Here is a 17,014-nt window from a genome sequence, read left to right on the forward strand (position 1 = left end):
GTTAAGTCTGACGCCATTCGCAGCTGATGGACATGCTTGCCCGGGCGACTGCGAGCTTCAGGCTGAAGTGGATTCCTCCGCTCCCCCCTGAGCCCTCGCAGCTCGATGATTGGTTCCAGGGCACCGAGCGTTGCTCACGGACGCGCCCCGCCCCCGTACCTTTCTTCCCGGAAGTGCATGATGAGCTTACGCAATCGTGGCGGGCACCTTTTACTACCCGGACCCGGTCTCTGAGCTTCTCCACTCTCACTACCCTTGACGGTGGGGCTGCCAGGGGTACTCGGCGATTCCCCAGGTGGATAAGGTGTTCACGGTGCACCTGTGCCCGCAGAGTGCCGCCACCTGGTGGAGCCGTCCGAGACTCCCGTCCAAGGCCTGTAAGTTTACATCATCACGTCAAGTCAAGGGAGGCTGACAAAACACGATTCCTTGACACCCCCATCTCCCAGGTTGGCCTATTCGGCGACACCATCGGAGACTTCGCCCAGCAGTTTTCGACGGTGAGGAAGCAGACGAAGGCCATCCAACATATCCTGCCCCAGCGCCGCTCAAGATCCTGTACTCCATCTGCTCATCGCCAAGGGCGTCCCCCTGAGGTGACAACACCAGCTCTGCCACAGCCCACCCCAGCAGGCCGGCCCCGACATGGAGCCGCCCGCAGGAAGCAGACGCTACCCGTCTCACGGCCGGCCGCCATAGAACCAAAAGAAGGCTTCGAAATGCCCCTGAGACAGGCAGCCCAGGAAGTCGGAGACCCGCTACACAGAAGCTGGTAAGAGCTGACCAGCTCCTGTCCTCCTAGTGGAGGGCCAGGCAGAGAATCATTGTTTATCCTTTCTTATCATTTTATTTTAAGAAAAGAGCGGTTTCCTCACTTCCTGGGTCACACAGTCAGTGTCCACGGCCGTCGTTATCACGACCGCCGGGCACAATATCTTTTTGGCAGGTACGGTACCTCGGAGGTGGGCCTCCCGTGCGCCCAGCTGTGGCACAATCCCACCAAGTCTCGATGGGTCGTGAGGACAATTCCCCTCCTCCCCCGTTCCAGACCGCTCCTACGGTGGGTGTAAGGAGCCAGGTAAGTGCTTAGATGTCCCTGGACTCAGCATGGCCACGATTGGCATCTCAGGCTCCACACCGTCATGAAAGCCCCACCCGCCGGTACGTCCGAGGCAATTGTCTCCTTGGTCCCCCTCGCTCGGTGCTTGGGGGCGTGGCTCACGCTCCCCAACCCGTCGCGGTGACTGATCAGAACCGTCCAACTCGGCTACGCGATTCAGTTCGCCAGGCGCCTGCCCAGGTTCAATGGCTTCACTTCGGTGAAAGGCGAGAACGCCGCTGCCTTGCACGTGGAGATTGCGTCCCTTCTACGGAAGGATGCGATAGAGCCTGTTCCTCCAGCCGAGATGAGGAAGGGGTTTTACAGCCCCTACTTCATCGTACCCAAAAAAGGCGGTGGGTTGCGGCCAATCTTGGACTTGCGAGTTCTGAACCGGGCCTTGCATAAACTCCCATTCAAGATGCTGACACAAAAAATGCATTTTGGCGAGCGTCTGGCAACAAGATTGGTTCGCGGCGGTAGACCTGAAGGACGCGTACTTCCACGTCTCAGTTCTACCTCAACACAGACCCTTCCTGCGGTTTGCTTTCGAGGGCCGGGCATACCAGTACAAGGTCCTCCCCTTCGGTCTGTCCCTGTCAGCTCGCGCCTTCACGAAGGTCGCAGAGGCAGCCCTTACCCCGTTAAGGGAAGTGGCCATTTGCATCCTCAACTATCTCGACGACTGGCTGATTCTAGCTCACTCGCGGGACTTGTTGTGTGCGCACAGGGACCTGGTGCTCAGGTACCTCAGCCGGTTGGAGCTTCGGGTCAACTGGGAAAAGAGCAAGCTCTCCCCGCTTCAGAGCATCTCTTTTCTCAGCATGGAGTTAGATTCAGTCTCAATGATGGCGCCTCATGAGCGAGCGCGCGCAGTCAGTGCTGAACTCTCTGACAGCGTTCAGGTGGAAAACATCAGTCCCACTGAAATTATTTCAGAGGCTCCTGGGGCATATAGCATCCTCAGCGGCGGTCATGCATGTGCATGGCGCCACAGCGCACACCACGTGCTCTTCACGCCGGTCTGCCGCTGTCTCTTCAGCCCTTGGACCGACCTGGTGTTTCTACGGGCAGAGGTTCACCTAGGGCAGGTCTCCAGGCACGTCGTGGTTACGACGGACACCTCCAAGCATGGCTGGGGCGCCATGTGCAATGGGCGCGCAGCCACCGGTCCTTGGACTGGTCCGCGACTGCGTTGGCACATCAACTGACTCGAGTTGCTGGCAGTGTTGCTCGCCCTGCGGAGGCTATTGCCATTGATCCAGGGCAAGCACGTGTTGGTCTGGATGGACAACACGGCAATGGTAGCATACATCAACCGCCGAGGTGGTGTATGTGTTCGTCACATATTGCAACTCGCTCCTCTGGAGTCACCAGCAACTCAGGTCGTTGCGAGCCACTCACATCCCGGGCAACCTCAATAGCACAGCGGACGCGCTGTCATGGCAGGTCACACTCAGGGGAGAGTGGAGACTCCACCCTCAGGTGGTCCAGCTGATCTGGAGTCGATTCAGTCAAACGCAGGTGGACCTGTTCACTTCCCGGGAATCCTCCCACTGCCCACTCTGGTATTCCCTGACTGAGTCTCCCCTCTGCATAGATGTGCTGGCACGCAGCTGGCCCCTGGGACTACGCAAGTATGCGTTCCCCCCAGTGAGCCTACTTGCAGAGATGTTGTGCAAGGTCAGGGAGGACAAGGAGCAGGTCGCGACAGCCCCCCCGGCGAACTCCCCTGAGGAAGGACCTTCTTTCTCAGGGACAGGGCACCATCTGGCACCCGTGACCAGACCTCTGGAATCTCCATGTCTGGCCTTGGATGGGATGCGGAAGACCTAAGTGGCCTACCACTGGCGGTGGTAGACATGATCACTCAGGCCAGGGCTCCCTCTATGAAGTGCCTGTATGCCTGGAAATGACATCTGTTCGCTAAGTGGTGATCTTCCCAATGCGAAGACCCCCAGAGATGTGCAGTCGAATCAGTGCTTTCCTTCCTGCAGGAGAAGCTGGAGGGGTGGCTGTCCCCCTCCACCTAGAAGGTGTATGTAGCCGCTATATCGGCACATCACAATGCAGTAGACGGTAAGTATTTAGGGAAGCACAACTTGGTCATCAGTTTCCTGAGAGGCGCAAGGAGGTTAAATCCCCCAAGATCGCATCTCATCCCCTTGTGGGACCTCACCGTGGTCCTTCGGGGCCTACGGGGAGCTCCATTTGAGCCCCTAGAGTCAGCTGAGCTAAAGGCACTCTCTTTGAAGACTGCCCTCCTGACAGCGCTCACCTCCATCAAGAGGGTAGGGGACCTGCAGGTGTTCTCTGTCAGCGAAACGTGCCTGGAGTTCGGTCCGGGTTACTCTTATGTGATCCTGAGACCCTGACCGGGCTATGTGCCCAAGGTTCCCACGACCCCATTTATGGATCAGGTGGTGAACCTGCAAGCGAAGCTGCCCCGGGAGGAGGCAGACCCAGCCTTATCGTTGCTGTGTCCAGTGCGTGCTTTGCACATCTATTTGGATCGCACGCAGAGCTCCAGTCGCTCTGAGCAGCTCTTTGTCTGCTTTGGCGGACAGCGGAAAGGGAGCGCTGTCTCCAAACAGAGGATTGCCCACTGGGTCATTGACGCCATCGCTATGGCATATCACGCCCAGGACGTGCCGCCCCCCTTGGGGCTACGAGCCCACTCTACTAGGAGTGCGGTGGCCTCCTGGGCTCTGACCAATGGCGCCTCATTAGCAGACATCTGCAGAGCAGCGGGCCAGGCAACACCCAACACCTTTGCAAGATTCTATAATCTCCGGGTTGAGTCAGTCTCGTCCCGTGTGTTGTCAGGTATGAACAGGTAAGTTCCGGGAGAGTTGGCCAGGTGTACCGCTTGTGCATAGTGCCTTTCCCCTCCCCTGAGGTGAAGACGTGTGCTTTTTACCCCCAGTCATGGACCCTGAATGTCCTTCTTCCTTAGCCCTGTGGCAGGCAAGTTTACGGAGAAACTCGCTGCTGGCCCAGTACATGTGCTAACTAGGCCCTGTACTGGGGTAGGTGCTCCACATGCACTGGTTTCCCATGCTTAACCCCCTGTGATGTATCTTCCGAAAAAACATTTCCCTGTTGGTAAACGGCGTCTTCCTTGGGCAGAGGTCTCTCTGCCCCCGGTCACCGTGTTTGTAGAACTCCTCCCCCTCTCGGGTAGGACCTATCACGGGACTTCTTCACATGTCAGCCGGTCCCTAATTTTGGGCAGTCAACTTGTCCCCGAGGTGCAGGTGACCGTTTGCCGCCTGTAAGAGCATTGGGGGAGGTTACGTGATGGCCGGATGCGCTGGCTACGAGGCACGCAGAGGTCTGCCCGTCTCGCACCGCCAGTCCACCTAACACAGTTCAGTTATCGTGGCATTTTGTATAGGGAACCCTAGTGTCACTACATCGACACAATGTCGAGTGAGTGACAGAAAGGGAACGTCTCAGTTACTGTCGTAACCTCCGTTCCCTGATGGAGGGAACGATACGTTGTGTCCCTCCTGCCACAACACTGAACTACCCGCTGAAATGGCTGGGACCTTGTCTCGGCTCCTAAACCTGAATCAGTGGTTGCAAGCCAGCTACTTTTATACCTGTATGTCCAGGGGAGTGGCATGCAAATTCCACTCGCCAATTCCCATTGGCCTTTTCTCAAAGATCAGAGGTGTTTGGGGCTCCCAAGGGCGACCCCTAGTGTCACTACATCGACACAATGTCTCGTTCCCTCCATCAGGGAACGGAGGTTACAACAGTAACTGAGATGTTCTCTCAACAAGAATTTTTGCATTTAGTGAACAAACAAATTCACATTGACTAAACAAAGCAATGTTACTGAGGACAATTATTCAAATGTCATTGAGAGAACCCAAAAATCTTACTGCATCATGTTGCATTGAATTTTTAAGTTTGCTCAATTATTTATTTTTTTACAGTGTAATCCATAAGACTCCAGTGGTTGAATCCATATCTTCAAATCAAATCAAATCAAATCACTTTTATTGTCACACAGCCATATACACAAGTGCAATGGTGTATGAAATACTTGGGTGCAGTTCCGATCAACATAGCAGTCGTGACAGTGATGAGACATATACCAATTTACAATAACATCAAATTAACACAGCACAATTTAAAGTCTAATATACACATAATTACACACAACACAATATACAAATAATAACATACACTGTACAGTATACAATACACACAATATAGATACACATTATTCAATAAAAATAAATAAATAAATAAATAAAGTATATATAGTAGTATATATAGAATGTACAGTAGGTTGTATTGACATTCAGGCTGTCGGTTGATAGTAAGTTGTTAAGAAAGAATATAATATAATAATAATATAATTTATGACAGTCCGGTGTGAGATGTAAGAGTAAGAGTAATAAAGTGCAGTGCTGATGTATTTTGATCATGGGAGATCAAGAGTTCAAAAGTCTGATTGCTTGGGGGAAGAAGCTATCATGGAGTCGGCTGGTGCGGGTCCTGATGCTGCGATATCGCCTGCCTGATGGTAGCAGTGAGAACAGCCCATGGCTCGGGTGGCTGGAGTCTCTGATGATCCTCCGAGCTTTTTTCACACACCGCCTGGTATATATGTCCTGGAGGGAGGGAAGCTCACCTCCGATGATGTGTCTGGCAGTTCGCAACACCCTTTGCAGTGCTTTGCGGTTGTGGGCTGTGCTATTGCCGTACCAGGCGGAGATGCAGCCAGTTAGGATGCTCTCTACAGTGCAGGTGTAGAAAGCCTCTTCAGAAGCCATATAATAGGTGTGGGTGAGAAACCGACCAAATTTAATCCTTATTTTACTCTAAATCTCCATTTTCACTTTTATATCTGGAATCTGAAAGTGAAAGTTAAAGTGGATTTAGCAAGATTTAGCATAAAAAAAGGACTTAAATATTGTTCTTTTTCTCACCCACACCTATTATATCACTTCTGAAGACATAGATTAAAGCACTGGAGTCATATTGATTACTTTTTTTTTTCCCCTTTATGTGATTTTTGGAGCTACAAAGGTCTGATCACCATTCACTTACATTGTAAGGACTAACAGAGCTTAGATATTTTTCTAAAATCTTTGTTTGTGTTCTGCAGAAGAAAGAAAGCCATGCACATCTGGGATGGCATGAAGGTGCGTAAATAATGAGAGAATTTTCATTTTTGGGTGAACTATCCCTATAAGATTGTAACATCATTGTGATGAGTTTTGCATGGGCAAGCACTCGCATTTTCTTTTTTCTTACCCTTCTCACAAAAAAGCTTTGACTGAATTAAAATAAATGTATTTTATTCAATTTATTAAACAACAATGCAACAATAAACCAAAAAACATGCACTAATAACATTAAAAAGTGTTACAAAAATGTCTGAGCACAAGGATGAAATTTTACACTGAGCTGTGGCTGACGAATTAAGGAAGTTTACATTTATTTACACTCCCTTACCAACCCTCTGCAAGTCTCTCTTTCACCTTTTCCTCTATATTTGTGAAGTACTTCATTAGGGTCAGGAGGTCTTTGGCAGTCCGCAGATCCCCTGTGAAAAGAGATTCGTGAGGTAAACACAAAAACAGCTTTTCCATTCTCATGCCAAGTAAATGTGCGTGCGACCACGGCCTTGGCAGTGAATTTCTGTCAAATTTGCTAAGAAAAAAAAGAGAAAAATACCTTTGTTCAGCGATGAATTCAGCTGTTCAGTCAAGTCTTTCAGTTTCTCTGGTGAACAAATTAGGTAAATGAATATCTAAACAGCAGACATCTACTATAGTTTCATAAAATGTCACACTTTACAAACACAACTGTACTCATCTAACAGTGAGTCAACCAATCAAAACACAAACATAAAATCACAAAACCTTTCAGATGAAATGAACTTCTGCAAGGAGTCATGTAAACAAGGCCTAAGCTACAGTACATATGAGGGCGCAGAGCAATATTTCTACCATCACTTCCTGTTGGAGCTTTTTTCTACACACCTCGCACTGACTGCCCGATAGCATTGACCTCGTCCTGGCCCTGCGTCTCTTCTAGGCTCTCGTTGATCTCCATGATCTCCAAGAGAAACTGAGGGTCTGCGGTGGCATCCGTACCCTCCTCCAGCAAAATCCCTTGCAGCTTAAGCTAAGGCAGAACAAACATATTAAAAAGGGGAAATAGCTACATGCCATCATTATAAAACTAAATTTTAGCTCTAAAAGTCATAGTTTGGATAATCTGCCAGCAACTTAGGGGAATGTTTTTCAGTTAATGTCCACAGATGAACAACACATTTAACTGTGTCAAATTATTTTCACTAGTGGTCTCAGACTTTTGGTCGCCATTGTATAAACAGCAAATATACTGTATGGGTCTGAGATGATAAAAATTAGTCCATAGAAATCAAACATTTTGTGTCCATGTTGATTTGATACATTTTTTGAAAAACATAAATAGCATTTTCTATGAAAAAAAAGGATGCATTAATTAAAATGTCAAGTGGTGTAACCATCAAGTTAAAGGTATAAAAATAAATTCCTTGCACACTGAATACACATGAGTGTACACAATCATTAATTTCAAAAGTTTTTAAACAAATTTTTCAATGTAAAGAATATTGTTTTACAAATATCATGAATTTTCACGAATATCAAGAAATTTTCTCAGGGTTACTTCATTTGACCTAAACAAAATGTGTCTTTTCATAAAAATTTCAAAACATTTGATATTTTGAAAAACCTCACACCATTGTGAGGGTCTCAAGGGGCCCACTATGTTTTATGTTTTTTATTATTTTTATTTATTTATTTATCACAAGATAACAGAATGGCTACCTGCATGTAGGTTACACCACCTGACTCTGATTTGGTGGGAAAAAGTTTTTCAAATATTAATATAAATTAATAGTACCAAAGCACTTATGCCAGCATTACATTTTTCAAGAATTTCAGCTTTTAATGAGACTTCTATTTTTTTATGTATTCACCATTTATTTGTTATAATTTTATTGATTTTTGAATTTTTTTTTGCTTTTACACCACTTCACCAACAACCCCTCCCCCCTCCCCGAACTTAGAAACTGAAAATATGCTTATCCTAGTAGATGCTGATATTCAAGTAATTGTTTTGTGTGAATAGCCTAGTGAATAACTTAGACCTGAACAATACAAAGAGCATACCATGTAGACAGCCCGACTCAAAGGCTTTTGTAGCGTTCTGTAAGCTTTGTTCACCAGCGCTGATTGTCTCTCTGAATATTCCTGCTCTTTCTGTAAAAAGAATCAGATTACAAAGAAATTCCAAATTAAAGACATTCTTCTTGCTGACTACACAATTTCATCAGGCCCTAACAGGCACAAATTGCATGAATTTACAAAGCTACATTCAGTTGCCCCAAAACATACAGTACTTGGACACTTAAGCCACACTTAAAAATATATGAATGTCTTTGCATCATATAACTAAATTTCAAACCAGTGGCATTTATTTGAGAGAGAGATATAGCACAGACACAAGCAAAACATTTTACAAAAAGAAGGTTATAAATAAATAATATAAAATAAAAATAAAACAATACATATAATGTTCAAAATGAAGACAAAATGTATTTGGACACGTTTTGGTTGTCAGACATGAGTGGAACATGCTCAACTACACCTGTGGTTCCTCTGCCAGGACACCAGTGTGAACTAAGGAACAATTACTTCATGCATACATTAAAATCAGCTTGGGACTTGCTGCTTAAAAGTCATTGCAAAATGGCTCAAGAACTACAGTTAGTTCTGAGAAACTACTACTTTTTAAACACTTTTATGTCCACTGTAAATATACAAAGTATAGAGCAAAGTAAAGGACTTCACAGAACATTTTCACAAAGCATGCACCAATAATACAAGACCTGTCTGCAGCCTTATAGGAAGGATTAGATGTTGTATACACTTGACTGTCAAAGCTAAATAGATTAGGATATGGATTTGCCTCAGTAACCATTTACTTTCATTGCATCTTTTTTCCATACAACGAAAATGAATGGGTACTGAGGTGAACATTTTGCACAATATCTCTTTTTGAGTTCCACGAGAAAAAAAAGAAAGTCATGTGGATTTGGAACAATCATAAGGGTGAGTAAATGATGACAGAATTTTCTTTTTTTGGGTGAACTACCCCTTTAATATACACTCACCGAGCACTTTATTAGGAACACTATGTTCTAAATAAAGTGCCCGACGTGGTCTTCTACTGTTGTAGCCCATCCACCTGTTCAACATGTTGTGCATTCTGCTCACTTCAATTGTACAGAGGGATTATCTGAGTTACTGTAGCCTTTCTGTCAGCTCGAACCAGTCTGGCCACTCTCCATTGATCTCTCTCATCAACAAGGTGTTTCCATCCACAGAACTGCCCCTCACTGGATGTTTTTTTGTTTTTGGCACCATTCTGAGTAAATTCTAGAGACTGTTGTGTGTGAAAATCCCAGGAGATCAGCAGTTACAGAAATACTCAAACCAGCCCGTCTGGCATCAACAATCATTCCACGGTTGAAATCACTGAGATCACATTTTTTCCCCATTCTGATGGTTGATGTGAACATTAACTGAAGCTCCTCACCCATATCTGCTTGATTTATGCATTGCACTGCTGGCGCACAATTGGCTGATTAGATAATCACATAAATATGTAGGTGTAAAGGTGTTTCTAATAAAGTGTTCGGTGAGTGTATATACACAGTATGTCGCAATTCACTTACATAGTCCAGCGGTTGGCAAATTATTGTTTAAAAGATCAAATATTCCACAGTCTTTCAAATAAAGCTTCCACGTTCAAAACAAGTTTGGTTCAATCAACAGCATTTGTGGCATTATGTTGATTACCACACTCGTCACCCCTTTACTTTAAAAAGAGCAAAAATCGAGGTTACAATGAGGCCCTTAAAATGGAATTGAATGGGGCCAATTTTTAGAGGGTTTAAAGTAGAGGTTTTACAGAGTTGGTAGTTGTTTTTTGGAACTATCGGTTATCGGAAAATGTCTATGCCGATAGTTACCAATAGTTTTTAATTATTTTTTATTTATTTATTTTTTTTGTGGTCAGAGCTGGAGAATTCTACAGTTAAAGGGATAGTTCACCCAAAAATGTAAATTCTTTCATCACTTACTCACCCTGATGCCATCCCAGATGTGAATGACTTACTTTCTTCAGCAGAACACAAATGAAGATTTTGGAAGAATATATATAAAAAAATAAATTAAAAAAAATACACTATATGAAAATGTGCCCGTCAGCATATACATCATGTCTCCAACTTTATATCTTGTGAATAATAATAAACCTTATTCCTCATTAAACCTCATCTGGTGAAATACATATATACAAATCTCTTCATTTGGTGAACATATATGCTATAAACAGCTTAATTTGGCAAATAATTACATATCATGCACTGTAACGGAGCCAAGTGAAAGTCATTTCAAAATAAGAGCTCCCGTGTATTTCAGGGTTTGTTTATATATAACTAAAAGTCCTGCGTTATGCACCAAATCTTCCTTTTTTTTTTTTAATCCCCTTTTTCTCCCAATTTGGAATGCCCAATTCTCACTACTTAGTAGGTCCTCGTGGTGGCAAGGTTACTCCCCTTAATCCGGGTGGCGGAGGACAAGACTCAGTTGCCTCCGCTTCTGAGACAGTCAATCCACGCATCTTATCAAGTGGCTTGCTGTGTATGACACCGAGGAGACTCACAGCATGTGGAGGCTCATGCTACTCTCCGCAAGCCACGCTCAACTTACCACACACCCCACTGAGAGCAAGAACCACTAATCGCAACCATGAGGAGGTTACCCCATGTGACTCTACCCTCCATAGCAACCGGGCCAATTTGGTTGCTTAGGAGACCTGGCTGGAGTCACTCAGCACACCCTGGATTCAAACTCACGACTCCAGGGGTGGTAGTCAGCGTCAATACTCGCTGAGCTACCCAGGCCCCCTCTCACCAAATCTTCATTTTAATATTATTGGGATTTGAGCTGCACAATAATCTGCTTTTGGGATTTTATTCATTTACATTCATTTTGAAACCTCCATGTCTGTACCCATCACAGAAAAGAAAGACTAAAATATTTTACCATTCTAAAAATTGGTTTTAAAAAACTATCGGCTGATTGTTTCTTATCAACCGTTTCCATCATCTTAGTTATCGGTATCGGCAAAATCCACTATCGGTCAACCTCTAGTTTAAGGGCAGAAATGTGAAGTTTATAATTTTATAAAAGCACTTACATTAGTTCTTCTGTTAAAAGTTGTGTACTCTTTGAGCTGTCAAGTTGTTTAAATCCTTTTTTTATATGGTTGTTTTGCGGTTTACTGCGTTACACCGTCATGTCAACAAAGTTGTTAAATTGGATATAATTACACAGAAATTGTTAGTAAGCGATTTTATCATACTAAAATAATGTTAATACTCATATCAGGGTTCCTACAGATGCTTCGAAGTTAAATTCAAGGACTTTTCAAGCACATTTTATTTGTTTTCAAGGACTGCTCGAGATGTCATTTAAACTAATTCTTTATTTGTTCATTTTAAATAAAAATATTTTATTCATTCAGTTGATTTATTTTTATAAAACACCACTTATTATAACATATCTCAGTGTGTATATTTAACTACACATTCTCACAGTAACAATTCTTGGTTTATTCATGATGAAACTGATGTGCAATTGTAGTGTGCTCCCTTAAAACGCACTTTGCTTTTCAACAAAAGTGAATAACTGGGTCCATAAACAGTAGTCCATATGACTCATGTGCTATATTCCATGTTTTCTAAAGTCACACAACAGATTTATGTGAGGAACTGACCCAAATTGCAAATGGGTCTTCTCAAAAAAAAAATTTACTTTCCAACTTACAAAATATTGACATTTTCCGTTCAGTTCAGTTTTTGCCTATAAATGCTGAGGGTAAACATTTTATAACATGTTGACATTATTTTTATTCATAAAGGACAACTTGGCTGTTGTTCATTCTTTTATTATTTAATTTTGTTTCACGAACGAAGCAAGTTAACACTAGGTTAACCCTAATGAGGGTTAAATGGGTTACAACACCACATTTTGAGGGTTCAATGGAGTACAACACCAAATATTTTTGTATGAAAATATTGGTTAAAATGTGAATTAAAAACTTTTTAACATGCTGGGAAAAATCACTATATGCATATTTAAGCAGCCTCTGAACTTTGACCTTAAAAAATCTTTTCCACAACTTTTTGTGTTTAAAAAAAAAAATTGAAAACATAAAAAAAAAAAAGTTTTATCATTGATAACACCAATGCCATGTAATCAGGGGACAAGCATTCTTTTTAAATTATTTAAATTATTAATAATAATTTGTTTTGCTTTTTGCACACTTGTTCGGCCTTGCACTAATGTTTTTATTAAAAATACGTACAAAATAAATACATAAATAACTTTACATGTCATGAAGTGGTGCACCAGATGAAGGGGACAAGGATATTTTTCAGGCTATTTACAATTTCAAATATATCTTCTAAAATGTTAGAGTCAAGCCATTTCATATCATTAAAGGTTAGGTTATAGAATGATACCTTTTATTTATTTATTTATTTTCTGCTATTTTAAAGCTTTTTCATGACTAAAGTCAAGGGACATGTTGACCCAAATGTTGTCAGAAATAACCTATTTTGTGAGACACAAAGCTTCTTTACACAAGGGGGTGCTAGACAGCTCACAAAACTGAATCCTCCATTGATCTGCATTCAAATCTCAGAACGTTTTACATCTCATCTAATTTTTTCACTCTGGAGAGTAATTTTTAATTAAAACTGATAGTTGCAAGGATTCATGCTTGTTAAATCTGCCACAGCAGTATCTATATAGTTTTTTAAACCCTCCAGTAACAATTGATTGTGATTGGCCCATTCTGAACAGCACTGCCAAAAGTAACAGGTGCCACGTGACGTTTATTAAATGATTTAAGCAACGTATTTTACGATTTTCTATAATTCAAGAACTTTTTAAGCACCTCTTGGTAAAAATAGCTATTTTCAAGGGTTTTCCAGGACTTAAATTTGAAAAAGCCAAATTCAAGTATTTCAAGTACTTCAAGCACCTTGTACGAACCCTGTCATATTGTTTACACCTTGTGGCTATACTTCTGAAACAGTGAGCATTTTAAAGTTTACGGATGGGCCACATTCACTTCCATTGTAAGTGCCTCACTGTAACTAGGGTTGCAAAATTCCGGGAATTTTCAAAGTTGGAAACTTTCCATGGGAATTAACGGGAATTAATGGGAATAAACTGGAAATTTGCAAAATTGCAAGTTAGCCTATAACAGGGAACTTAAATGTAGTTGAAAAAACAAACAAAAAAAAACATCTTGCAGTATAATCTTGGTTAAAACAACCAGATTTAATGCAAATTCAGTTGAATTTCTACATCACATGCACACAGCAAACTACTTACTGCAGGCTACTTACTACAGCAGGACTACTGAAGCCACACTACTGCATTTGAGCCCAAGGACTACATCCAGTCAAGTAAGTTTTGATGATATTACTAGGGTAAATATATTTGATCTATGGTGCAAAAGTTTAACTAGCAAATACTAAATCAAAATGTGTTTATACAGTAGCTAGCTAGCCAGTAAATCAGATATGCTAAATCTAAGCTAGCTAACATGGTGCTAGCTAGCTCAACTGTGATGCTGTTTCTTCTGCCTTCTGCTAGCCAGTTTTCTGTTATCATACAAGAACGTAGGTTATAGTTTGATTTAGCATGCTGACTGAGGAGTGTTCATCTATTCATCTAGCCTATTTCTATTCATTTGTCCAGCATCAATTGTAAAAATGTTACCATTCCAGAATATTCCAATTGTTTAGCTAACTATTTATATATCTGTGCATGGCACTGCATTAGTGTTTTTTACAAGCTTTTTCAAATCTTATCCTACAGAACAATGCCACGTGCACCATCTGATGTGTGGATACATTTCACCTCAGCCAATGTAGAAGGAAAGACTGTGTTCATTTGCAAATACTGTGCAAAGACCTATGTTAAGAATGCCACAAAGATGCAGCAGCATATAGCCAAGTGCCCAAAGTTTTTTCCAATATTTCCAAAATTCCCCAGCTTAACTTCCCATGGAAAGTTTCTGGAAATTTACCGGAAATGTTCCGCCCCTTTGCAACCCTAACTGTAACCCAGATGTTTGCCTTTTTTTAAAGAAAAGGAGGGATGTGTCAAAATCTATTTTTGTGGAAATTAACATTATGCCACAAATGCTGTAGGCTGAGTTTAACTGTACTGAACCCGGAATATCCCTTTAATGTGATGTCATAAGAGCGGCATGTATCATAAATACACAAGACTTGTGTATGTTGTTTAAATTAGTTATACATGAATTCTACCATATCAACAACCCTATTACAGCCTCTGATAAGTTCTGCAGGCAACTAAGTTCATATAATACTGTCACTGTCATACAGTACCGATGATTTCTGGCAGAAGTTGTCAGGATGAAGAACTCTCTGAAGCTCCACGTATCTTTTCTGAAGCTTTTGGTTGTCCACAGAAAACGTCTGTTCACTGAGGAAAGCAAAACATATTACATAAATCAATGAGGACACATGTACCATAATAAAATACACATTGTTAAAGAAACATATTGAAACTTGACAGCAACTGAAAACATGACTTCTGATCTTTAACTTCCAGTCAAGATGGTTACAAAAGCTGACACAGATATTTTATTTCTTAAGAACTTTACAGTTGCTTATGTGTGTGATTCCAACAACATGACCACCCTACCACCTAATCAGTGTTGGATAAGTTACTTTAAAAAAGTAATTAATTACTAACTACTAATTACATCTTCTACAGTGTAATTAGATTACTGTACTAATTACTCTGTCTGAAAAGTAACTGCATTACTTATTACTAATTACTTTTTAAAACCCTTATCAACCTCGACCAGATGAAAGATACAAGGATAGACATGAAACTGTTCTTTTTATTGTTTCAAATAAATCATATAATATCAAATAAATTATTCATGAACTGGCCAAAGAATTTAAAGGGGCAGCGTTAAATTAGAAAACATACATTTTAACATTAGACGTTAAATTTCGATTTTAAATTCACTATTGTTTTATATAGAATTGTTATATAGTCTATACAGTATTTACCACAATTACATCAAAAGTAACTGAAATTAAATTACTGAAAAATTAAGAGTAATCCTTACTTTACTTTTTTCGATGAACAGTTATTAATTACTTAGTAATGCATTACACCCAACACTGCACCTAATACACTAGAAATATAACAACAAAGTTATGTAACTGTGTAAGATAGGACGAATTAATGAACTTGTTGTAAGTTGGGAACCAAAAGAAGAGAGTATATCAGACATATGCCTAAAACATCACAAGTCAGTCTCACCAGTTCAAGAGGTCAAAATAATTAGTGTTGTCTTCAGGAGGTTGAATCACTTTACAGGATGAACAGAAGAATAATTCCACAGTTGATCTACAGTTCCAACAGAATCTTTTGACTGACACAGTGCAGAAACACTTTGACAGCTGACTGCAATTCAGTGTCAAGTGTCCTTTGGCTGCTGAACGATGAAAATCATCCTTTATGTCCTTACAGTGACAGCTGAGAGCTCGTGCTGGAGAGACACGTGAATGTGAGGTAATGTTAACACTTTGTCCGTTTGATATGGATTTGTTTGCATGTTTAAATCCGTGAAAAGTTAATAACAAGCGCAGTCGGTGCAGAGTTGTCATGCTTACAAGAATTGTTACAAAATGTGAATGCGCTACTTCCTATCACAACAACAGGAAATGTGTCAAAATAAAAGTTTTGTTTTTAGTACTAATGTAATGTGTAAAAAAAAATAAATAAATATATATATATATATATATATATATATATATATATATATATATATATATATATATATATATATATATATATTTTTTTTTTTTTTTTTTTTTTTTTTTTTTTTAAAGTTAAGTTTATGTAGCACCATGAGGATAAAATAACAAAGCAAGAATAAACAACAGAAAAGAGATGTGCAGGAGAGGTTAGAAACCCTTATGGGCTTATTTGAATACCTCACCTTGTTTAATTACAAACGTTTAACTCAGGTCAGAAATAAAGTAAGAGAAAATACATATTTTAAAAAATATATAAGAAAAAAAAGAAGAGAAAAAAAATATAAACAACAGAAATCAAAGAGTGGGACTTTAGATCAACATATTAGATCAAATGTAAAACAGTAAAAGCATAGATGAAAATAAATATACCTGATTTTATATTTATTATTATATTTATACATATATTTATGTTCATATTTTAGGTTAAATATAAATAATAATATTACATAAAATGTGTAAATAGTGTTAAAATATTATTAAGCATGCAAGAGTTGTTTTTTAGCATGACAGCAGAAACAGAGAAAATTGCAAAATAAGAATAATGTAAACATTTAAATGTTTTTGTTAGTTTATAGTTTGTGGTTTGTATTCTGCTTAACATACAGTAAAGCAGCTTAACCTAAGCAGCTGCTCTTTACTTTACAAGCACATTTGCAAAATTAATAAATAAATAAAATAAACAAAGAAACGAAACCAGAATGCTCCATTAATTTGTGTACATTTTTGTGCTCCATTAAGGTGTGTACACAAGGAGAAGAAAAATTAAGATGGCAAACAATAGATAGATAGATAGATAGATAGATAGATAGATAGATAGATAGATAGATAGATAGATAGATAGATGACGTGAACGAGTGGCCCTACTTTGAAAGGACTTTTAATGTGTATAATGAACTACATTTCCCATGATTCTGACTCTCGCTTCTGATTGGCTGTAGCATGTTATGGGA

General features: G+C 40.8%; 1 protein-coding gene across 2 annotated transcripts; it reads right to left on the minus strand.

Moving 5' to 3' along the window:
• Positions 1-5,090: 5,090 nt before the first annotated feature.
• Positions 5,091-15,941, minus strand: LOC127437962 (iron-sulfur cluster co-chaperone protein HscB-like). Of its 2 annotated transcripts, XM_051693155.1 has the most exons (7): positions 15,565-15,941; positions 14,613-14,709; positions 8,284-8,373; positions 7,105-7,249; positions 6,797-6,844; positions 6,575-6,665; positions 5,091-5,970 (listed from the first exon to the last, which is right to left on the minus strand). In XM_051693155.1, coding segments are annotated over exons 1-7 (819 nt in total). In that variant the 5' UTR covers positions 15,912-15,941; the 3' UTR covers positions 5,091-5,969. The 2 variants fall into 2 exon arrangements, with proteins under 2 accessions (XP_051549115.1, XP_051549106.1); XM_051693146.1 differs by lacking the exon at positions 5,091-5,970 and having other exon boundaries at positions 6,397-6,665.
• Between the last annotated feature and the right edge of the window lie 1,073 nt (positions 15,942-17,014).

This window comes from Myxocyprinus asiaticus, chromosome 4, assembly GCF_019703515.2.
Source record: "Myxocyprinus asiaticus isolate MX2 ecotype Aquarium Trade chromosome 4, UBuf_Myxa_2, whole genome shotgun sequence".
NCBI lineage: Eukaryota > Metazoa > Chordata > Actinopteri > Cypriniformes > Catostomidae > Myxocyprinus > Myxocyprinus asiaticus.

What these genes read in the sequence shown, in the direction of transcription:
- LOC127437962 (XM_051693146.1), bottom strand. Translation starts at nt 15,911, where the DNA reads ATGACAACTCTGCACCGACTGCGCTTGTTATTAACTTTTCACGGATTT. An exon ending in TGAGTCGGGCTGTCTACATG is followed by an intron (nt 7,250 to 8,283) that starts GTATGCTCTTTG and finishes GTTCTGCCTTAG; the next exon opens with CTTAAGCTGCAAGGGATTTT. An exon ending in TATCGGGCAGTCAGTGCGAG is followed by an intron (nt 6,845 to 7,104) that starts GTGTGTAGAAAA and finishes TTTGTTCACCAG; the next exon opens with AGAAACTGAAAGACTTGACT.